Source organism: Xiphophorus couchianus, chromosome 12 (assembly GCF_001444195.1).
Source record: "Xiphophorus couchianus chromosome 12, X_couchianus-1.0, whole genome shotgun sequence".
Taxonomy (NCBI): domain Eukaryota; kingdom Metazoa; phylum Chordata; class Actinopteri; order Cyprinodontiformes; family Poeciliidae; genus Xiphophorus; species Xiphophorus couchianus.
The window spans coordinates 22,207,331-22,231,991 of NC_040239.1; the positions used below are offsets into that span (position 1 = coordinate 22,207,331).

Sequence of the window (24,661 nt, forward strand, 5' to 3'; positions counted from 1 at the left end):
TTTCTAATAAAAACAGATTGACTGAGATTTTTTTTTTCAATTTAGAACATTTTAAAGTTTTAAAATACGCTCAAAATAAATAAGTTAAATTTGTTAAGTATAGTATTTGAGTATAGGATCAAACTTACGACATGTTTATGAAGCCATAAGGACCCCTTGCAGAGTGACGTCACGCCCCCATCTCCCTGCTGGAGGGCAAAACAGCTGCTGACGGTAACGACCATTATTTTTTTAGTTGTTAAATAAACAGTATAAAGGCTAAATCATATATGTAGGCCTGCTATATAAGGGACGCAGTGCTTTGCTACTAATTGTCAACACTACAAAAACTTGTTAATAAGGTCAGGAAAACGTTTTAATTAAGGACAAAATGGCGAGGAAGAGGAAAGTAGTTTTGTTATTTTTGCTTGACTTTGACAGCCTTAACATAAAAATGTGATATTGAATTTGGTGTGTCTCAGTAAAATAAAGTTAAAAATTAAAAAACAGGCCAACCGCACACCAACTCTGACAGATTATCAGTAGAGCAGGTGTTTAAATGAGCTAATCGCCCTCAGCAGTGTTAGATTAGCTAATGGCAGCGATTAATCTGGTTAATCTATCACAGCTGTCACTTATGAGTTATTGCAAAAATAAACATCAAACCTGAATACAAAAAAACTGTAAGGGACCAAAGGTTTTGTTGTTTGTGTGGGAAATGTGTGAATGTTTTTTGGTGTTGCTGAATCCTGAAGCATATAGTGGAGTTGTTGTCAGTTCCTATTTCAACGAGTCTGTAACATAGCCGAAATAAAGAGCGAGAAAATAGTGGTTTTGAGTTATTCTTCAAAGGTTTTTCTGCGTTATTTTTTTACCTTTGCTGTGGCACAGTGCACTAAATTAATACTACATCTCCAGGTTTCATTTAGTTGACGGAATTGTTCTACCGGTGGCAGCAGAGCTTCGGATGGCAAGTAAAAGAATCGTTCTTTCCCTCCAGCGTTGTGCGCATGCGCGAAATATAGTATAAACGTCCGACATTTTAGTTTCAGCAACAAAGATTATAGATACTGGAAATACTTTACACGTCTTCCCGTGACTTTCTGTGTTATAAGATTTATACCACTTGAAACATGTCCACAGATGCAGATAAATTGTACACAACGTTTTACATCCTAAAAAAAAGGATGTAAAAAAACCATCATTTTAATGTGTACAAAGCATTAAAATAAATCATCTTTTTTTTGCAATAGCCATATGAACATAAATAAAACCTCTAACATTAAACTACATTTATGAAAAAAAATCCCAGGATAGGAATCAGATTTCTATAGTCATACACTCTAAAAAGAAAATAGTTGATCCAACTTAATTGAATTGCTTCAATTGGTAACAAGTAATTCAATTAATTTTATCCAACCTAATTTATTAAGTTTGGTTAACTTGACAAATTTAAGTCAGTCTTAATCAATTAATTTACTTTATTCCAAATAAAAAATTTAAATCCATCTTACTTAATTTTATAGAAAGTCAACTCAAAATTTTAAGTTGTTCCAACTTAAAAAACTAACTACCCCAAATTAAATTATCACTCACATTTTACTTAAAATATAGCTTGCATTTAAATCATTTTAAAAGTTTTTTTTAGCATGTTATTTTAGTTTTTAAAATAGGAGTAAAATACCTTCATGCTACTCAGAAATTCCACTCGGTTAAAATAATAAATCTACACAAATGGAACATTTTAAATTTTATTGTGAAAGCATCACAAACTTACAGGTTTTTCACAAAATATTATGCATTAAACATGCTACACAAATCTTTTGAAACTTCATAAGGGATATTACATTTCAGCGACATGCTAGATCAGAGGTGCCCAAGTCCAGTTGTGGAGAGCCATCATCTTGCAACTTTCAGATGCATCCCATCTCCAATACATCTGAATCAAATGAACTGCTCATTACAACGCCTCTGCTGAGCTGAATGTCTGCTGGTGTGTGAATTCAGAAATTAGCTTCAGGTGGTATTGAAATAGGGTCCATCTGAAAGTTGCACAATGGTAGCTCTCCTGGACAAGACTTGGACACCCCTGTGTGAGGTTGTAGAATCCACAAGTATTCCTCAGGAAAAAATTTTGCTTTTTTAGATTTAACACAAGTCCTCCTAAAAAAGAAAATCCACACTCTTAAACCATAACATTTGCTGAGAACATGTTTTTGACATAAAATATGATGACACTGGTGACTATTTTTACACTGAAAATAAGAGCAATACCCAAAAAATATTTAGGCAAGTTTTCAAACAAAGATGTGGTGTAATAGCTGCCTAGTTTAAACCAAGTCCGTTAATTTAACTGACACCAGAAAAGAACAGAATAGTAAACATTATGATCTAGATCCATTCAACCTCCTTCAAAAAACACTGAACAAATCTGTTGATTCAAATTTTTAAAAAAAATGCAAAAAGAAAATTCTGTGAAAATGTCCACAAACTGCAGCAGCCTACTACTTTCCTACTTTAATTTTTCACTAGAAAGGGAGCCTTTATCTCCTATTGCTTTGTTTACAGGGTTTGTTTCACAGAGGGCCCTGGCAAGTTTTTCAATAACTGACTGGTCAAACTGGCAAAGATGATCATGTAGTATTTGGGTTACAGTTCTGCATGTAACTGGCAGGGACAAAGAACCAATTAAATAGTTTAACTCCTGCAATAGTTCATCAATAGCTGCATTTGACACAAGAAAACTGCTTTCTAACTTTAGAAGAACTGATGCAAGTTTAAGTTCAATATCTCTCTGTACGTTTTCAGAATCAGTCTCATTAAATGTGTGATCTTGATTAGCTTGTGCAGTACTGTCTTGATCAAAAATATCAGTACCAGAACTAACACACAATTCTTCACCACAGTCTAATTGTTTTTTTCAGTAATCCCAGTCTTAAATGTATTGCTAATGTCAGAATGTTTTCTGTATTTATGACTTTTGTAGTTCTCGTAAATATTTGTTTGATAAACACAGTCCTGAAACACACACGTGACAGTTTCCTTGTTCTTGAGATGTTGAAAAAAATCTCTCTCAGTGGAAAGTTGATTAAAATCACAAATGGGGCATTTGAATCTGGTTAAGTCTTTGGTAACTGTTTGTTTGACTGGATGATTTCTTGATAAATGGCTCAGTAAAGCATTCCAGGTCTTGAATCTACATGCACAACTTAAATATGAGCATGGATACGAATAACCCCGTCCATAATGCCTGTGGTCTAGTTTGTAGTGCTTGAGCAATTCAGATCTTCTGGAAAACACCCCCTTGCAGTCTTTGCATCTCCACATTAAGTGCAACACTAGAAGGACAAGAGAGGAACTTTGTTACCTATATGTTGCCAAATCTGAAGGCAAGGAAGATGAAACAAATATGGAGGCAAGAGTCAATTTTGAATACTGTGACAACCCTAGCCCCATGCAATACTTTAGATGATTGTTTTACTGCTTGGTAAAATATAGATTCAGAATGGATTTGTTACCATAACTATTTCACTGTTTTTAATACCATACTGAAAACACTCTATATTAATCAATGTCATATTGTTAGTATTGCAAGGAATTTTTTTAATGCACAAATACACATTTCTTAAATTGCCCTTCTCAGTTGCATATTCCTTAGGATGGGAGTAAGCTTTTTTTAATGACTCCACAGTATTTTTAGGTTGTAATTTTACATTTTTTGTGTGCATATATATCCACAAATATATATGCATGTCTGTTTGTGTGAATAAATTGCCTGTCACTTTCTGCTGTTGCACTGGAAATTTCCCACTGAAGGACAATAAATGTCATTTCTATTCTTATTTTATATCTGTCCACTATTTAGTGTTAAAAATTACAGTAACTTTAGATATTGGTGGGAAAAAATGCTTATTTGACTATAATCAGTTCTCCACTGCAAGGGCAGCTTCCCTCTCCCCAGCCACCTCCCCACTTGTGTGAATCCTGAAGACTTTGCATTTTAGAGCACACATATTTCATATTATCAAAATAGCATATTCATTTTGCATTTAACTTTTTTTTCTAAAATTAGAAGCTTGATGATATTACATAAATCCTTTATGAAGAAAATATGGCTCACCTTATGTGGTTTGATGATTCTTGGTTCTAGGCCTGGAAAGAGAAGTGGGTAAAAGAAGTTAATACAACAGGGTTCTAGCCAGAAATGCTAATGCCTGAAATTTTCATTTGATCTTAATTTTTCTTCTTTCTTTTCCTGGCGTTCATGCCGGTTGTCATTTCGATTTCTGTAGCCGGTGAAATCAAGGGCGCGGACGACCATAGGGAGATCAAACATGCATATTGTGAACTGTCCGTGCGCTGTGGTAGATTGCAAATTGCAGAGAAATAATACAGGGCAAGAAGCGATCTAGCCGGGGCGGAGTTTGTGGGGCAGGCTACTAAATGCAGAGCTCCGAAAGTGAAGTTGTGAAATCCTCAGCCCAGCCCGAGGGCGTCTAAGCCCGGCCCAGTGCCTGGGGATCAACGGCTAGCTAGAACACTGCGCAATGTTCCTACAGACACAATTTGCTTTTTTAAGAGAAATGACACCTGATGGATTCTTAGCGCTGTCAGGATATTATGCGTTTTATATTATGTCGCCAGTAAGCAGCATGAGAAAACTGGAAAAAATGGCTTCACCGGCTGCAGCTAACAGTGATTAGCACAGTGGAGTTGCATCACATTAAATTAGTTTTGCACAGAACACCCCCACCTCTGTAATTTCAAGTTAGGTTTTTTAGCGTAAAAATACACATAAAAAATAAACATTCAGTCTGACTCAGAGTAGTTATGTTAAAACATGTTGAGATTTGAACCGCCGAACAGCGCGGCTAATTACAATTAGCAAATGTGTGAAGAGCAAATAACTGATGACACTTCGACGTTAAACACAGTTCAATGTTTCAAATTTAAGGTAGAAAAAGTTTTAAATATTTTTACACCGTTTATTTAATGTTTGGTTATGGTGGGGCAGCATACTTACTGTTTTATCTGAATCTCGTCGACAGTCAATGCTCAGAAGAAATGGCGGTCGGTACCAGAGATGCAGGATCTGTCCCGGGCGGAGCTTACGTAATGACGTCAGACGTAAAGCTGCATTAAACTTAATTGTTTCACTTCGACTCAAATTAAAAAGTTCGTTTGAGATAAAATGCGTGACTGTTAAGTTAATTGAACTCATGAAAGCAAGTTGTCATAACTAAAGTAAAAGAATTAAGTCAGGTTAATGTAAATAAGTCCATAACATGAACTACAGCCCAAATACACTTTTTAGAGTGTACCACAATTTTATTTTTAGCTCCCCTGTTTGTACAGTCCCATTTGCAAACAACACTAATTTGCTATGGTTGGTGGGATGTTTGATGATTCCTCTTTGCACAAAGAGTTTGTGGTTCTCTCTTAGGCTCTCTTTGTGCATTTTCGCTATGCGCATTCTTTAATCAGTTAACTTATAAATGCCCTTGATTATCTTTCAATCACAAAGAAACAAGCACAGATATTGAGCTCTAATAAATTCACATTGACTTTTATGTCTCTTTTCCTATACATTAAAGCAGAGTATATACTTTCACCTTTTTTTTTCCTGTCTCAAAACATTTCAACAGACCTCAACCAAGGTCGCCGCTTAACCTCTTTTTCAAAATACAAATGAAGTTCAACCATTTCACATTCTAAAAGATAACAATGTGGACGGATATTTTCATGTAGGATCATTAATAACTTAATTGATCCGTCGATGTGGAATGACGTATTTCTACAACCCTATTTGTTAAAGCTAAAATTTGTGTGCTTCATAAAACTATAATGCTAACAATCCCATATGAAATCAGAATGGAAAACTAAGCAAATGGCAATATACAATTCTATAGCACATTTTTAAAAAATGGAGTAGCCAAAGTGTTGTACATTAAAACAGAAATATGTATAAAAAAACAAAAACATACAAACATACAAAAGGTGAACATATAACGTAAACGGCAGGTGCATTTTAAGATGCCGTACAAGACAAGACAAGATCACAGTGTGTTGAAAGCCAATGAATAAAAGTGTACTTGTAAAAGAGATTTAAAAACAGGAAGAAGAAAAAACACATCAAATTACAGTATTTTTAAATTATGGTCACTGATATTTTCAGTTTAAAAATAATTTACAAACATTTGAATGTCATCTCATGTGAATAGTTACTTGAAACACAAACCTGAGATTCTGTTCTTTCTTTTGTTTCCCCTCTTTTTTTGTGGTTTTTGTGTCCCACCTTGACACTCCATGCAGCCAAACCTAAACTACATAAATATCACCAATAATAACAATAAACTAAACACTAAACACCACAAAGACAAAACCAGTGAGGACAGTAAGCACCGTCCCACATTTATCACTGTAAATCCATCCATCCATCCATCCATCCATCCCTGGTGGGATCAGGAGGGCTGCTGGCTAACAGTCTAGCTAACAGTCCGGGCGAGAGGCGGGGTCACCCTGGACAGGTCGCCAGTCTGTCACAGCACTGTAAATTGTTTTTGTGAAATAGTAAAACATCAATAGGCGTTGAGAAAATGTCAATGACAAAAAATTATTCTAACATCCCTATGAAGGAGATAAACCGTTTGCTCTTGCACCACAGAGGGGTTTTTGTCATGCCGTGACTAATGATGGATGACTGCTGCTTAATTACACTGTGAGCCTATCCGTTATCTCTGCTTGCCTGATAATAAATGACGCTTCTCAATACTCATAGTGTGTGAAATAACAATAATACATCATGGTCACTTTGAAAATTACAACTATGATGTGACTTTGGGAGGATTGCTCCCTCACTGTGAGTCTGGCCTATATTGTCATATTGTCTTTATCCTGTGTTTGTGTCCATTGTTTCCGCAGCAGATTATCATATTAATCTGAGGAAGATTTCTTTAATCTCTAATGGCATCCAAAATGAAGGAAACATAATAACTCTGTTTTCTCTGAAAAATAATGCCAGAGGAAATCTGCTTACTTTGGACTTATACGGTGGCATCCCTCGCCCCAGGATAGTATGGGACGGGATGTGGGGGTAGAAGCCCTGTGGAGTTTGTCCATATGGCACAACAGTTGGCACATGTATATTTTTTAGGTCTGGTTGGCTCTCTGTGTAATCTACTGGGATGGAAATCAGAGCTTAATCTCTTCTGATTTTGCTAACAGAGCATGTCAAACACGACTTCTTCTCGTTTACACTTCCAGTGCCCATAATGTCACCATATTTGAGAGTTGACATTTAGTCAAGGAGCCAATTGTGCAGCCTACATTGGAAGGAGAGTGTGTGTGGCTTCTGCACCTCCGGATAGATTTACTCCCGACTGACGTTTTGTGTACGGTTGGCTGGTGAAGCCGTGAAGCTGACGAGATCGACGCCGCATGCCCTCCTACCCCCCCCCACTGTGGTCGCATTTCAGTTTACAGATTTCTGCCTTTGTACGGGAGCTTGAGGGAAACAATGTGGTGGTGGGGGGGTGGGGGGGGGGGGTATCCTTTTATGCATCCTGTATCTGTGCAACTGCACGGGAGTCAAAGTAAACACCATGCAGAGATCAGAGGAGAAATGAGACTGGGAGGAGGGGATGGAGGGAAGGACGGAGGGAGGGAGAGAAGGTGATGGTGGGGGTTAGGCTGTTTGTGTGACACTGTGAGAGAAACAGTCGGAAGGAGAAGGAGGAAGAAGAAAAAGAAGAAGAAAGAATCCTGTGTGTGCGTTTGTTTCACCTCCTAATCAGTTTTCCTTGGGGACCCATCAGCAGCAGCATCAGTGGAGGAAAGTAAGGAGGAAAAGAAACGTCTCCCATCATAAATCTGAACCTCAGACAAGTAAGAAATGCTCTAAAACTATTCTGCTTATTGATCATTGTAAATGCCGAGAAATGAAATCTGCAGAATTGTTCTATTTACGTTATTATGAACTTGATTATTCCATCTCTACTTCCTGTCTATGTGCCTCTTTAGAAATATTTGACGTGAAATGGCTAGTGGATAGTGTTTCATATCAGTAACACACTTAGTGAAATCATTAATGCTGTTACAGGACAGGGAATGGGTTTTATGGAGTTGCATCGATTATTTATTGGAATAGGGCTATTATCATTCTCATATATCGCTTAAATTGTGCAGATGAACCATAAGTTTTATGTTTTTGTCACATAAGATATCATTCAGCGGCTTTAATCTACTAGAAAGACTGGATTTCAACCTCAGCGATGCTATATTTGGTTCTGATGAAAAATACTACACTTGTTTTCTTCTTCTCTTTTACATCAAAATGCGATTCAGTTCTACCTCGAAGTCCTGGGAAGCATTAAGTTCAACTCAGAAAATTGCTTAATGCACCTTTCTGTTTCAATGTGCAGGATTGCTGCATCTCACATCTGTGTGTCGTGTGATAGGAACACGAATGAGCAACCCAACGTATGCATGTGTGGACAAATCAGGATTCATGATGTGGAAACTCATTGTAATTATCAGCCAGAGCCAGCTGTCTTGTTCGAAGCAGCTGTCTATTAAAGTAGAGATAACTGACTCTGATTTCTCATCGAAACGCCAGTTTACAAATGAGGTCATGCAGTGGAAGCCTGTGAATGATATTAAGACCTTTGTCTGAACTGCGTTCACACATTTTTGATCTGAAAGTAGCGCACGAGGAGAGGCGTAGGGCTTTTTGATGACCGGTCCTGTGAGAATCTGTCTCTCCCTGTCCCAGATTCTGTCTCTGAAAAGGCTCCATGGTTAGAAAAGGGAGCAGGCAGCTGGAAAGCAGACGCATGGAGACACACGTGATGCATCCCCTCTCTCTGCACTGTCGCCGCGTGAACGAGCTACCTTACAAATTTCACAGTTCAAAGGCTTTAATGAGCTGCTGCAGCCTGTCCATCATCCTGGACTGGGAGAGCACCTTAGCGAACCCAGCGGTCAAAAATGATGGCTCCTCTACACGCTTGGCTTTCATCGCATCACACAGACAACAAAAGGAGAATGTTATTTTTAGCAGCATCTTTGAATTAGCATATGTTCAGTGTGAGCGTGCGCTTAACAAGAGAAAAAAAACAAACAAACAAAGTTACGTTGTAGGAGACGCTGGAATTTTACAGTGCTTTGCAAAAGCAGTCAGCCACAAGATTCGGTGAATTTTGGTGTGATTTTATCTAACAGACCAATTCAAAGCGGTGCTTAATTATGAAGAAGAAGAAAAAAGGAGGCTTGGTTACATTTTTTTTTTTTTTTTACAAATAAAAATTTGACATTTGCTCTGTTAATCTAACGTCCCTAAGGAAAACCCAGAAGTTACATAATATAAAGTCATCGATTTAATCTCCGTATAAATCCAGCTGTTCTGTGAAGGCCTCAGGTCTTTATCAGAGAACATTAACGAACAGACAACATCAAGACCAACAAACACAGCACACAAAGAAGTTTAAAGCAGGGTTAAGGTATAAAATAACATCAGAAAAGCTTTAAACATCTCAAAGAGCTCTGGTAAATCCATAAAGATGATGGCACACCTGCTGCCCTACAAAACATGACCCTCCACCTGAAGTGGTTCACTTAGCAATGAGAGAGAAGCAGCCTAGAGATGCTTGGCAACACCTGAGCTGCTTCATTATTCTGTACTCCATACATCTGTCCTTCATGCAAGAAGAGGCATGAAAACTGCCACTGTCATGAGAAGCCAGCATGTCAGGGTCAAAGTAAAGGTCATGGCCAACATTTACAGAAGGTTCTCTGATCAGACAAAAGCAAAGCTGTTTTTTTTTTTTTCATGTACGTCAGAATATTTTTTACACTGTGTGACCCAGGTCTCACCTTCTTCTTGGTGAAACATTGTGGCGGCTGCATCAAGGTGTGGGGATGTTCACCTTCAGGTCAGACATGAAAACTTTTCAGAGTTGATGGACATATGGGTGGAGTTAAACACAAGGTAATCCTGGACTGAAAAAAAAAAGAAAACTTTTTTTGCTACAAAAGATTTAGACTGAGTGTTAAGATTTACCCTCAGAGGAAAATACCAATGTGCGTCTCTCACTCTTTTTTTTTTTTAACTTCAGTGAATCATAAATATTTGTCTTCCACTTGACATTTTTATACTATCTGTTTTGTGATACGTCACATGTAGATTAAAATACATAAGGTAAGGCACTGCGGTCAGCTATATTGTGAAAGAAGATTGCAAAGTTCCAGATGGATGATTATTACTGGAAAACTACAGAGGAGTGGATGCCTCAGGGGGGAAACTCAGCCAAAGTGCATCCACTGAGGAGTCTTCCCATCAGTTAAGCGAGAAGGCAGGAGCTAATGAAACAAACACTTACTGACCAGCAGATTGCGCCCGGTTTAATGCTCTGGGCTGTGTGCAGCCGCCTGAATCAAGTTGGCAGCGACGAAGATATGACCATACATCACTTGCTGCTGATGAGGGTGTAAACCTCCCCAATTTTGGCAATACGAAGCCGCTTTTCTTTTGCTTGTTCAGCCGTTTTGTGCAAATTCCTGCAGGGAGGGGAGGTAGAAATGTTTAATAAGTTTCCTATAGTTTTAACTCCTGCTGACACGTGCAGAAAAGGGGCTTGTTTGTGACCCTCTTCCCTGAGAATCACAGGAGAAGACTGAGGGAGGCTGCTGATGAGTGGTTGCTTGGAGACTGCTGTAGGTGGATTATGAAATGCACAGGCAAAACAGAGGCTACTCACTCCGCTGGGAGCGTATTGAGTTGTGTAATAACTGGAAATGTCAGTTGAGGGCAAGAAGAGGGAGGTGGAGTAGAAAAACGTTCGGAGAGTGAATAAAAAAGCAGCCACACAAATCCCTAAATGAGTCTAATTAAATTCTGTCTGAAAATGTCTTCATGCGTGATGTTTTCCGCTGCTGCTCAGACCCGACTCCAGTGACACTGTCTAAGGAGATTCTGCACAGATCAAGGCATTGCTATCACAGCCTGTGTTTAGACCAGCCTAACTGTGCATGTTTATCTCCTAATCTAACGGCAGATGACAGAAATGGACGCCCCTCTCGCCACTCCGTGCAACATCCAGATCTGTGAGGTGACCTGTGACTCTTTCCGCATCATGTGGGATATGCCTCCAGAGGACACAGCGAGAGCGACGCATTTCTTCATCGACCTGAGCCGCAAAGAGAACAGGGATCCGAACCGCTTCAAACACAGGGTCTGAAACTGCTGCGTTACTTCATCCTCTACCTGCAGGGCAGCTGCTCTGTCTCCATTAACATCTTTTCCCCATATTCAAATCGGCCGAAATCGAAATTCTCCACAAACACTAAGCCCAGTTTGGTTAGTGTAATGGGTCTCATTTCATCTTGGTATTCTGCATTTGTTGGGATATCAGATTTAACACAGAGTGGTTGTGCCCTTTCAGTCGCTTCCAATACAGGCAAAACGGAAAAGGGATGCAGTCAACAGCTGCAGGCTTGTGACTCAGTTGTGAATTGTTTCCCTTTAAAGTGAACTAAAGCTGACAAATTCAGCTGCAGCAGTGAGCCGTTTGAGACCAAATTACATCTAGTGCACTTTGAAACTGCTTAATAATAAAATAATAATAAGAATTTTTTTTGTCAGGGTATATACAGTAAATATCAAGTGTATAATGTGGTATGTCTTATTAAGCTAATAGCACCTACCAGCTTCAGTCTCTGGAGCTGTGCATCTGTCTGCACACCTTTCACAACAGATTTATTTCAAATATTTTACTAATTAACACAGATGCGTTCATATTAAGCAGAACCTCAGGCTGTTTTAGACTTGTTCACATTGGTACTGTAAGAACTATAGGCTCATAGATACAATGACTAATGATGAGATTTTTTTGTGTTCTGGTTCCCAGTTCACAATTTGGTGCTAGATTAAAGAACTACTTCGGCGTTCTGTTTGAAATCTGGACAGCTTTTGGTCATCTCTTTAAATTATAAAATACTAAGTCGTCGCACACTGGAGAGGGATTCTTTAAAACACAAATTGAGATTAAAAAATATATATAGTTCTCTTTGTGAAAAAACAAAAAAAGGAGCTGAGGAGAAGTGGAGTTGGAGAAGCAAAGACCTTTCAATCAACTGCCTGTCTGACACTTTGCTACGCTTTTCTTGCATTTCTACACCCAGTTTCATTTTGATGTCAACACTTTCACTCAAATGATATCCACATGCACATAACATGTGGATGGTAAAAAAAATCCCAGTCTCTTTTCCTTGCAGCTGTAAATCTCTGATAGTGATTATGGCTTATTGCTTCAACCTGCATCCTGTCATTGAAAAAAAAAAGAGGAATCAAAGCAGGGATGGGAATTAGAGAGATGTTTCAGGATCGAGGTTATTTTTCCTCTCAGGCAGCAATCGACAAAGCGGCATAAACAAACTTTTGCATCAGAGATGTTTCCATGGATATGTGAGTCGCTGAGCCGGTAATTAGCTGTGCTGCTTAGCGGCCTTGGCCAAAACAAAGCTGCTGATTTGATTAGATGTGTCCTAGTTGCAGCAGCTCTGGCTTGAGAAGGAACATAATGCTAATAACGGAGCGTTTATGCTGAAAAAAAATAATGATTTCACAATTTTAAGTATAATTTACTTCCTTATAAGTCCATTAAACAATCATCCCCTCTCTGGTCCTCAGGATGTCCCAACCAAGCTGGTGGCCAAGGCTGTCCCACTGCCCATGGCGGTGAGAGGACACTGGTTCCTCAGCCCGCGGACAGAGTACTGCGTCGCCGTCCAAACAGCCGTCAGGCAGTCGGACGGCGACTACCTAGTGTCAGAGTGGAGTCCGGTGGTGGAGTTCTGCACTGGAGGTAAAACTCATCAACTCATACAAGATAAATACGCTTTAGTATTTTGAAGATAAGAGAAAAGTATTCACACCCCTTGAATGTTTTCACCATCCATCCACAAGGATGAGTGAAATTTATTTGGGTTGTATTGGATCGGCCAACACAAAGGTTTTTTTTGTCTTTGTTTTTTACAAAGATACATTTGAAAATTGTGTTATGCATTTGTTATTCAGTATGATTGTAGCAATAGTTTTACTGTTTATTCTTTTGGAATCTAATAACTACGTTTAATTTTGTCGAATGGATTAGGAGCACGTGTGAAAATCACTTTTCAAGCTTTGCCAGATAATCCCAGTTTTTTTGCAACATTGTCTGTAGCCTTGCTGAATAGTAAACCTCCACCCTATTGGCTATTCGTAAGTCTTTTGTGGCCTCTGATTGGTTTTTTCCCAGGATCACTGCATTTAGCTCGATCTACTGTATCTTTCCATCAAGTCTGATCAATTTACCTTGTCTTACTGAAATGAACATCCCAAGGATATGATGCTTCCACACTAGATTTCAGCACCAATTTTATTCAGGACACCAATGTTCACATCTAGGTGTAAAGAGGACTGAATGCAAAAGAACATGACAATGGTTTATGTAAAAAATCTTAAAAACTATGCATCATTAATTTTTCTTAACAGATTGGGTTGTTTAGCGCATAAAATGCATTGAAGTTTGTAGATGCAACCTGGTTCAAAGGGTGTGAATACTTTTGGGGGACCATATATTCTAAGCATCTGTCGAGGAGACATGATTTTTTTATAACATTTTTGCAGACTATGCAATGGAACACCTTCAGCAGCTCCTTGACAAGGCCAGTGGTCCTGCAGGACGATTGCTGAGATTCTCTGTGTTCTATCGCAACCAGCACCCAGAATACTTTGACTATGTCAGGTTGGAGCTGTTATCCTTCTCTTTGATCTGATTGGTCACACCAATCAAAAGAAATCCTCATTTTCTTTCTGTGTCTTGCATTAGGAGGGAATGTGGGGGACTGATGCGTCCGGCCCTGAAAGACACTAGCGGGAGTCATGGATCTCCAATCAACGGCAATCTCCAAGGAGTCTTCTTCAGCTGCAACACAGAGTTTGACACGGGGCTCCCTCCCAAAGACTCTCCGTACGGCCCCCTCAGATTCCAGATTCCAGCCGGAGTCCTGCTGAACCCAAACATCTGCCTGTACTTCGCAGACTTTTACTGCATGTACACGGCATATCATTACGTGGTGCTGGTGCTTGCGCCTGTTGGCACAGAGGGAGACAACTTCTGTCACACCCGCCTGCCGAGGCTGGACTTGGCCTCCAACCCCTTTCTGACCTACACTGCCCCCCAGAGGCAGGGGGAGGAGCCTGTGTACTGCCACGCCAGTGACGTGATCCTGGAGGTGCTTTTCACGGAGCCGGTTCACGTGGATCAGGGCAGTGTGGAGCAGATCAGTGGGCACCACCAGCTTATGAGTCTGACCACAACAAATGCCAAGAAAGATCCAAGCTGCAAAGTGTGCAACATCAGCGTGGGGCGCTGAGGGAAACCCTGATAAGTTGATTTTGAGTCGACAGTTTGAAAAGACCCAGAATTGGACAAAACAGCTGAGGAAATTATGGACTAGTCAGAGCATGGTAGAGAAATACATCTCTTGAACTGTGTTAAAGCTGCTTCCCACCCCACCTCCACCCTGAAGTGGAGTTTTTTATATTGACCCCTTGGATAATATATATTACAGAGCTCTATACCTACTCTCCAGGTGTCTTCATGTGTTCTCCTGCATCCACAATGTTTCTGTTTCGTCATTTCTTCCACCGTGAATTTGATGTTACTGCCTTTCAGAAAAAAAGAACACAGCACAGATTTTTTTGTTGACTTCTCGGGATTCCCTCTCTGCCAGGATTTCTGCCACCTATAACCTAAAGATACAGACTAATGTGCTGCCCCCTTGCTAAAGATGCGCAAATAGCCTTAAAATCAATTCTTCTGCTCATTGAAGTTTTTCTTTTCCTTTTAGAAAAATCCTATGACTTTAATTTGCGGACATTTATTCAGTGGGGGAAAACACAATGTTAAAATAGAACTGCTTTTCACATATTCATTGGTGGCACAATCACTGGTAACCCTGCTGTCAAATACTTTGTACAACCTTCCTCTGCAAAAAGGACAGTACTCAGTCTCTCCTAGAACATTTCTGATAGTGGGATAGCATACACATAGTGAGAGAGACACTTGACCACTGCCTTTTGCATAATGTCCATGGAAGAAGGTTGGTTTTGTTTGTGATAGATAACCCTTTTTTATTCCCAGTAACAATCCATTTTAGTTGGATTTCCTGCCGTTTCAAATTGTTGATGATGCCATGTACTCTAACAAGGTTTCATAGCGAATGCACATGCATGCATACACATGCACATTGCACATAGTGAATGGATCTGGATAATGTGTCGGTAAGCTTACAATGCACAGGCAGTAACGGCATGTGAAAAGTTGTAGGCCTCATATACAGTGGATTGACTATGCAGTTATATTTATATATTTAAAAAATCATATCACTCTCATTAAATTATATTTATATCAATTGCATATATGTCAAAAACCTGTCTGTCTGGAGGGTAAATTCTCTCTGTGTGCTGCACACTTCAAGAAATGAATGAGAGGAAAATGTTACAAAAATACACTGTAGTTATTCTTACATCACAATACCAACATTTTAATTTAAAATTAAAATGTTAATATTAATTTCCAGTCACTAAAAAAATATCATTAAACTATTACGTTATTGTTACTAATACTAAAATAATGCAACTATTTATTTACAAAGAAACAAGAAACATATCTTAAAGGGAAATTCTGAGGTTAATTTAGAACGAGTGTATTTTTTTTTTCGCTGATTCGTGATTTGATTTCTTTAACTCTGAATTTTGATTTTCTAAATGCCTGCTTTATCTTTAAGGAGACTTTTGGGGAAAGAAATAGAGGAATGAACTGTAATTGTGCCACATTTGGTCGTTCATCTCTGGTCACCCTTCAGTAAAAAGAAGCATCCTGGTTCGGTCTGTCAGACTGAGCTGTCACCTCTCTCTGAGAATGGAGTTAGAGGAAGCAGCAGAGGAAGCAGTTCCCATACTGTCATCTTTCTGAAGCTGTCAGTAATATCTTACCACACGGCTGTACGGTAGAGAGGGTCACACTGGCTGGGGGTCTCTCTTCTGGTGCTCACCTCAGAGTATCTGGTCTCTTGACTTCTGGACTGAATTGTAACCAATTAGAAAAAGTGTCTTGCTGGAATGTTGAAGGATATTAATATCAATAAAAATAAAGTTATCAAAATTTGACCAGGTTGATCCACGCTTGGTTAATACAACTGAGTAGAATTTCTTGACTTTGGGTTTCTCTTAGTTCATCGTTGTGTGTTTCAGTGACCGGTTCCAGCACCGGCTAAAAATCAAAGGATACAAATTCTTCTTTCAAACCGTTTTTAATGAGTTTTATAACATTTCAGTGTTTTTCCAAATGTTTCTGTTTACGTCTTTCAAAGGGAGAGTAGATCGTTCTCATGGTAATGTGACAAAAAGCATGAATTATTAGAAAGTCTAGACAACTTAGAATAAATAAAAATATACTTTAACGGTAGGTGTCACATCACTGATTTGGCTAAAAACTATGATTCCTCATGAAATGTTTCTCCCCCCGCTGAATAAATGTGCACAAAATAACTTCAACTTGACTTCGCCGAGAATTATATTGTGCGATGATTCTACATTGTTTATAATGAATTTTAAGGCTTTTCCACAACTTTACCAACATCTGTACTTGTTGAAACTCTCTTTGAATACCTTCATGTTGTTGTTTCTCCCCTTTATGATATTGCTGTTTTCGTCATTTGCTGCAGTTTGATGTTCCTGTTTGTCAGAGACTCAAGTTTCAGTCAAAAATGTAAAGAAAGACTTACATAAATTATCTTTACATGACTTCTAGAGACTCCTGGTGCTCTATAAACGTGCTGCAGAGGCTTCTGCTTCGAAACCATCAATAACATTTCAAAAAGTCAAATCATCTTTCACACCTGTGATGCTAAATCCAGTTTTCTGATAGCATAAGTTAGAACTGGGTTGTTGCTCATAAAATAAAGGAAGGTGACAGGATTCTTGTCAGACTATAAACAGAGCTCAGCTACGATTGGCTTGAGGCTTCTGGGTGTGTGTGACGTCCCAGTCATCTTTGACCTATGTGGGAATGCTGGTGATGCCTGCAGTGCAAAGGATCCCTCTGCTATTGCGCAACAGTATGAGATGAGAGGCCAAAGAGTGGGTCAGGACACAAGAATGTGGAGTGAAAGGAAATGGCACGTGAGAGATGGAAGAACGAAGATTTATTTGAACAAAGCACAAAAACAAACACTTTTAAGCTAGAAAAGTTATATGAAGAATCAAATAGCGACGGCATATTCAGCTACTTCTCATGCCCTTTCACTTTTCTCATGGCAGAGATGTGAATTCACACACACCAAAATGCAGTAGTTCTGCCCATTGTTGTTGTCCCAAAATGGCTCACTGTGCCCTGCGGGCAGATACATTAGGCAAAACTCTATCTTCCTCTTGGCGTCCAACACTTTAGGAATCGCTATATCAAATTCAAAGATGTCGGTCTGGGGTCCTCCGAAGCGTTTCTGCAGGAATGTGCAGGGGACGTCCCTGTAGCTGTACCAGGAGTCAAAGGTGATGCGCACGCGCACGTCCTTCTGGAAGCTGAGGTTTCTGACTCGCGCGCTGCCTTGCAGGGCCTGTTCGGTGACGGCGCAGTTTTCCAGGGTGACCATGCTCTCGGCGAGCTTGGCTCGGAAGGACTGGAAGTCCAGCGAGGGCTGGGGGAAGCCCAGCTTGAGCTGCGTCCCTGGGCAGCAGGTGCTGACGGTGCAGCTGTATCCGTCCCCCGTCATGCTCCCCAAACCCTGCAGGGAGGGCAGTGGGCCGAGGTCACGCTGATCCTCCTCGTGGGAAAACACACGCACGGCAGTCAGGGAGAAACCCAGCTTGTCTGCAAATACCACACGTCTGTTCTTGACCGGTATCAAAATGTCGCCATCATCATCATCTTCCAGGTCACTCAAGAAAGGTGAGAAGGGATGACTCGGATGGTTGGCGACGTAGACGGGGAGCTGATCTGTTGCCGGGGGTCGAATGCAGGGCCGCTGAGGCTTCAGGATGGGAACCCACACGTGGGGACACAAGTGTTCACGCTGGTTCAAGTACAGTCGCACTGCTATCTCCACAAGTCCCGCCGAGTGAGCCATGGAGCCCAGGCCAACCATCGGCAGAACACTTGCAAGGAGTAAACAAGGAAGTTTAATAAAGACTGCTGCACTAGAGGTGGGATTAAATTTGCAGTACAGTTTGGTCATAAGATGAATGAAAGAGCACATCTCAAGATCAAAGGGAATGTAAACATTTTATTTCATCCTCATTGAAGAAGTAAAGCCAGACATAAGATCCCGCAGCTGCAGGACAACATACTTACGCTGGACTGGACATCTCCATGCTGGCGGAGAGATGGTGATGTTTACCTCAGTGGGTAAGCCTGTGTTTGAGACAAATGATGAAGCATGTCAGCATTACTACAAACCTTCTGTTTAGTTTTTGTTTGCCTAGATAAAGAAGAAAATACAAAAATGTGTTTCAAAGCTCCCACTTACTAACTCTCAAGCTCAGGAGGCTGGGCTACAGGCTGCGTTATCCCTCTGTCTGCAGGACCAGCTGAGACTGACTCCTATTTTTACCAGCTCATTCATTACAGCAGAGAAGGCTCTGCCCAGTTCAGTATCCTGACCAATCAGGACCAACAAAGAGATACGTTTGTGTTTCTTTGCTCTTACAATATGTACACAGATCCAGTGTAACATTATGACCACCCAACTAATAATAGTGCGTTGGTCCTGGACACCACTAGACTCCTGAAGGATTGTTGTGGTATCTGACACCAAGATGTTTGCAGCAGATCCTTTAAGTGCTGTAAGCTGTGAGGTGGTAGGACCTGTGCGATCCATAGAGTTCAAAAGTTGGGGTTATATGGAGCATCAAAGAATTCATGTGTTTTGGTCTGAAATGTGCAAACCGACATCTGAACAAAAGCCAAAAACGTTGCGAAGACGTTGGCTGACGCTGGTCGGACAGTGTCATTATCCGCAGCAAAACGTGGCCTGTACCGAGATGGGCTGGAAGGCCACTCAGCGAGTAGGAAGCCATTACTCCTGAAGAAACATAAGAAGTTTGCAAATTTCTTCATCTAATGGTGAACTTGTTTTTTTTGGATGCTTTCAACAAAACAAAACAAACAAACAAAAAAAAGGATTTTGTGTTTTAAGATGAAACAAACTATGAGAAAATGTGATTTAGCTGATCTCCACATGATCTCTTCAGCCGTAAGCATTCCAGCGTCTGTATGGCACTTGTTAAGCTCTGCTGCACGTGATTTTATTCTGCTTTACGGAAACTATCCCAGTCATGCTGGGCTCTATTCTCAGACACGTCAGTCGACACCACTCTCCACAGAGGTCTGAGCTTTGAGTCAACCCTCTCCCTAGTTGGCACCTGGCTTGTCTCGCAAAAGCATGTGTGACATGGAGGAAGGCCAAGTTACCAACGAGTCCCAGCGAGCAACACTTTTATGATCCACGTCCCACACGTAGAGCAACAGAGATGCACTTGGCAGTGGCAAACAGATTTGATGCCACTTTGAGCATTTGATATGACCTCAAAAATTTTGTACGACACACATATAAACCTGTTTTAGTTCCGATTACATTAACAAAACAAAACACTCTTAAAACCAGCCAGTTGTTGCAACAGTTTAGGATTTATTAAAAACAAAATTGCTACTCAAGATCATCAAGATTCTAGATTGGATTTACGATTGGACTTTGTGTCACACCAACATTTGGATGTGCTTTAATCAGAACCAGTGGTACCCAAAGTTCTTTCTCTGGTTCAGCTGATGTGAATCAAGCAAATGGTGATACTTGATTCAGGTTTCTTAGAGACAGGAGACACCAAAATATGTAGGACTTGTGTCCTTGAGGACTGGATTTAGACACCTCTAATTCTAAACCATTGCACAGCTGCTCTTGGTATCATTTCTTAGTTATTGTTTTGTGATAATATTCTACATAGCTAAGACAAAGAAAACTATGATATATTGAAAACATTTCCTAAACAACCGATTGGAGCAAAACAAAAATTTTACAAAAAGAATCCCCAATTTTAATAACTTTAGTAAAATATACCACTTTTATTTCAGTTATATAACTGATTGAACAATTAGAAATTATATTCATTCATTAATTTGGCAAATTACCATCCTGCTCAAATAAAACACTTAAACACAATTTAGTTGTGTAATGAGTCATCTCCTGAAATTAGTTTTATTATAAAACTGTGCAGATTGAATATCAAGCACTTTCAAGGACATTGCACAGGTATCAAGTACTTTATAAACCTTGAAAACACCTTATTGAAATTCAAGCATTTTCAAGCACCGGTACAAACCCTCTAAATGGTTTAATTTAAGATAATTAGTTGTGCTGGATTGTACTTAGAGCAGGGGTCTCAAACTCCAGTCCTCGAGGGCCGCAGACCTACAGTTTTTAGATGTGCCACAGGTACAAAACGCTGGAATGAAATGACTTGATTACCTCCTCCTTGTGTAGATCAGTTCTCCAGAGCCTTGCTAATGACCTAATTATTCTATTCAGGTGTGGTGCAGCAGAGGCACATCTAAAAGTTGCAGGACTGCGGCCCTTGAAGACTGGAGTTTGAGACTTTACCATAAGGAAGGGTTGACAACAAAAGCACACCACACTGTTCACATTTATTCGTAAAAAGCTTTAATAACAACGTCGAGTTTAGAGCTGCAGCAGTCGCATGAGAAGAGTGCAGGTCAATGTGACGGCACTTCTAAACACGGTCGCTTGCTCTCTCTGTTCTTTATCACTTCCAACTGCAGAGCAATTACAGTGAGGCCAAACAATAAGCACTGATTGCGCACCCTCAGGCATGCTTACGTAACAATGCTGCTTCAATAATTACAGCTCACAGTAGACAATGTTTATTCGGCTGAAGATGAAATGCGTCGAATGTACAAATGTATATTTACAAGGGGAAGTTAGTACACGGCGTACGAACGTTTGCTGAATTTCAATTAACTTAGGAACACACAGACGCACGAGTTCATGTCGATCGAACGTCGCCTCTTAAGAAACAACCGTTTTCCCACACAAACGAGGGCACAGGAAGGCAGGAGCTGTGGTGCCAAGCGAACTGAAAATTACTTCCCCTTCAGGTCATGGAAGGCATCCTGTTATCGAGCGGCGGAAAAAAGGTCCAATAACGATGATGAGTCATACTGATTCAGTGATGCAGAAAGAATCTGGGAACATGGCAGGTCATATTCTGGTGCGCGTAAGGCAACGATCTGAAAACTTAAGCACACTTCAGTTCTGGTGATTATAATGATCCAAAAATAACAGCACAGCCCTGCAGAAGCGGGATTCTTCTACGCCGTGTGTCAAGGCGGTGGTGTCACAAACACATCTGGATCTGTGTGACAGGAGTCGCTCCTCTCTGAGGAGCAGCTCTCCTGATGTGATAAATGTTGATGCAGCTGTCCTTTCTGTTTCACAGGGCGAAGACCTAAAACGTAAAATTGTGTCTGAATTGGCATTTAAAAAGAAACTGTGATTCAGAAAAAGATTCATATGCAGTGCCTTGCAAGAAATCTAGTCCCTAAAACTTTTCATACTTAATCACGTTGCAGTAATTTAACTTCAGTGTATTTTATTGTGACTTTGTCATAAATTAACACAAAGTAGAGAAATTGTAGTAATTGCCAAATAGGCTATAAGAATACTTTTGTAAGTGTTACAGTGTAAACAAAGACATTGTTAATTGGTTCTAAAAAAAATAAAAACATAATAAATCCAAATTTCACCCATAATATAAAAGCTACAGAAAATGAATGATCACAAAAAGGCTTAAGGTTCATTATTGTTGATTGCCCTCATGCATCCTTACTTACCCAGACGTGTTCAAATTAACTGCACAGCTCCACTTGAGACCAGAGGCGCTACAATGCGATACCGCATCAGGTGCTGGGAGCCCTCTTCAAGATCCACAACAAAGTCTCTGATATAAACAAAAGAAGGCTTTTCTAGATTGTCAATGCCAGGCAAATATTACATCACAAAGAGAGGAGGTGGCTACACTCCCCCCTGCTGGAAACTTAGCCGAATGACAACACATGAAGAGAACCTTAAAAGATAAAACAAGCACCTCTGTTCATCCGTTTCAGGCTCGATCAGAATATTTTCTTGCCGCTCCTTCACCCGCAGAAACACAAAAGAGTCCAGGGAGGGCTCCGGCACTGGGGTTACAGTAAAACAAAGGGTTAAGGATGCTGGTCAGAGATCATTGAAGGCACAGAAAAAAGACGGATATTGTCATTTTACCTGCTTTGAGCATGTCCACCGCCTGCAGGTTTGGAGGCATGCGTTTCAGCGCTACAGCCTTCAGGTAGGTTTCTGTGTTGTCATAATACCTGGAGGAAAAGTTAGTTTTTTAAAATGATGAATCTTGTAACACAATGCGGGCCACATTTGCTGCACTCACTCTTTGGCAAAGGCAAACTCCTCCGGAGAAAGCAGAGACGGCTGACCCTCGACTAGAGACTTTTCTCTCTCCAGGACGTGGGGGAAGTACTTCTCAATCTGGGTGCGGAAAGCGCAAACGTCAAGACACCGGCAGAGATGGCGGCGGCGTTTTCATACGCATTTTAACGGACCTTCTGAAGGCGGGATCGCAGGTAGCTGCTGAGGACATAGCGGATCCTGTCTATCTCCATCCGATGGAAGCCGGCCTTGGCGTCGCCCTTCTTCACTCGCTGCAGGTTAGCTTCCTGTTGGAGGAAAAGTCAGTCAACGGATTAGGGGAAGAAAAAACAAATGTTTTAGTTCAATTCTAAAATACTTTAGCAGAAAAGTAATCAAAATTTTGTTGTAACTCATATCGTCCAAGTGTCTTCAACGAGTAGAAAGATGCAGGAGTCGACGACATGGCTTGCCAATTATGACTTGACGGGAGAAATGGTTTAAACTTACTCCTTCTTCTCCCCGCATCCACGAATCCTCCTTTTCAACTGCTCTGAGATTTGGGGCCGCAGTTCAAGTATTACTTGAGAATTTGAAATGCTAATCGTCTGCTCCCGGTAGTAAAACAACCACTTTCTACCGCAGTTACACATTATAACAAAGTGAAAAGAGAAGAGCTAAAAACCCTTCCAGCTGCACAGCATCCGAAACCAGCAGGAGCGATTGTTCAAACGTGCAACACCTCAACCCAGAAAAAAAAAAGAACAAAAGTCGACAAAAAGAACAAACCAAAATGTAACAAAGATACTCCAACATGCTGCAACCATTCGCAGCGCAATTCTAGAGTCTAAACAAATAACGCTGCGTGAGAGTAAGACGGGCAAAAATCTAAACATCTATTTAGAGCTGATAATATCACAGTTTGTGGTTCAGTAGTGAACGGTAGTTGTAGATGAACCTGAAGCATAAAGACACATGACATACACAAACATGTTTATGAAGTGTCTGCGGTTTAGATCATACCTCACAAATGCTAGTAAAGACTTCTAGTGCTCACTGGTTTTATCCATGATGTGCTACCAGACTCAATGTTGTGTATTCTGCATATTTTAGTTATAAAGGATGTTTTTAGAGCCTCACTCTTAACTAAAGATGCAACTCAAATGATGAAGCAGTACTTCTGACACTTGTTGGTGTTAACAACAGTGACATCTGTCACCACTTTTATTTGATTTAAAAACTAGCTTATAAACTGTCCTGAAAGAAAATCGTATTACTGAGCAAATGAATGATGATTATTCCACATACGGACAAAGTAGCAAGTTCAGCTATACAGTAGCTCAATTGGAGAAAATGTGAATTTGTTTGCATTTACTGCCCAACTCTGATCATCTCACAAACAACTTAGCATGTAGAAGTGTGAATGTAGCATACAACAATACTCCTTAACATAGTTTTGGTTTCCTATGACACCCAGTATTTCTCCTACTTTAGCCTGTAGAGTAGCACAAGCTGTAACTCAGAGGTATTCCCCCGGTACTTACCATATGAGTCAGCTGCTCCATCACACACTCCACCACCTCTGACCTGTTCTCCAGCAGCTCCGGGGAAAACTTCTCATTCAGCCAGGCCTGAGAGGCAGACACAGGTAGCGACGCTGTGAGTGTAGAGCTAGTTGTGTCTGCAGAAAGGCCTTAAAAGACCCGTATGTGACCGCAAACGGTGTCATTTTCCGAGTCAGTGGCTCACCTGTTCCAGCTTATCGATCAGCTCCGCCGGAGTCATGACGTCCTCCTGGCTGTCATCTTGGTTGATGTCGCTGCCGTCCAACGCGTCCGACATTGTTCTGCTGTAAAAAGCCCGCTGCCTAAAAGTTAATCACTTAAAAATATGTCGTGTAGATTCTTACACTATTTTTTTTTTTTTTTTTAAAGATTTGGGAAAACCCACCTGGACAAATAAGTCTGAGGTGAGGACGGCTAGTTATACGACGGCAGGAAAAACCTTCTTGTTTATTCGCGCCACTGAGACTCTTCTCGCGGGAGTTGGGTTTGTTTTTAAACCCCGAGTTATGTCTGTCAGGCAAGCCTTCTCGCAAACCTAGTTTAATATGTACACCTGCCAAGCTGGATACTTTACTAAAATCCTTTAGTTTCTTAACACAGTGTCA

General features: G+C 40.4%; 3 protein-coding genes across 4 annotated transcripts; 1 reads left to right on the forward strand and 2 right to left on the reverse strand.

Annotated features, from left to right (window-relative positions):
- The first annotated feature begins 178 nt into the window (after positions 1-178).
- Positions 179-16,825, forward strand: phyhip (phytanoyl-CoA 2-hydroxylase interacting protein). Of its 2 annotated transcripts, none has more exons than XM_028034935.1 (5): positions 179-213; positions 11,031-11,207; positions 12,665-12,839; positions 13,643-13,760; positions 13,845-16,825. In XM_028034935.1, exons 2-5 carry the CDS (start codon positions 11,031-11,033, stop codon positions 14,389-14,391), a joined length of 1,017 nt encoding a protein of 338 aa, XP_027890736.1. In that variant the 5' UTR covers positions 179-213; the 3' UTR covers positions 14,392-16,825. The 2 variants fall into 2 exon arrangements, with proteins under 2 accessions (XP_027890736.1, XP_027890735.1); XM_028034934.1 differs by lacking the exon at positions 179-213 and adding an exon at positions 7,093-7,863.
- A 382-nt stretch (positions 16,826-17,207) lies between these two features.
- On the reverse strand, positions 17,208-18,671 carry ppp1r3c2b (protein phosphatase 1 regulatory subunit 3C2, duplicate b). The gene is made up of 3 exons (XM_028034826.1): positions 18,547-18,671; positions 18,372-18,431; positions 17,208-18,175 (listed from the first exon to the last, which is right to left on the reverse strand). Exons 2-3 carry the CDS (start codon positions 18,389-18,391, stop codon positions 17,314-17,316), a joined length of 882 nt encoding a protein of 293 aa, XP_027890627.1. The 5' UTR covers positions 18,392-18,431; positions 18,547-18,671; the 3' UTR covers positions 17,208-17,313.
- A 2,026-nt stretch (positions 18,672-20,697) lies between these two features.
- On the reverse strand, positions 20,698-24,514 carry gins4 (GINS complex subunit 4 (Sld5 homolog)). Its single transcript, XM_028034827.1, has 9 exons — positions 24,442-24,514; positions 24,241-24,340; positions 24,036-24,122; positions 22,686-22,799; positions 22,514-22,611; positions 22,354-22,442; positions 22,178-22,268; positions 21,924-22,030; positions 20,698-21,538 (listed from the first exon to the last, which is right to left on the reverse strand). The coding sequence occupies exons 2-8, from the start codon at positions 24,331-24,333 to the stop codon at positions 21,934-21,936; spliced, it is 669 nt and encodes a 222-aa protein (XP_027890628.1). The 5' UTR covers positions 24,334-24,340; positions 24,442-24,514; the 3' UTR covers positions 20,698-21,538; positions 21,924-21,933.
- Between the last annotated feature and the right edge of the window lie 147 nt (positions 24,515-24,661).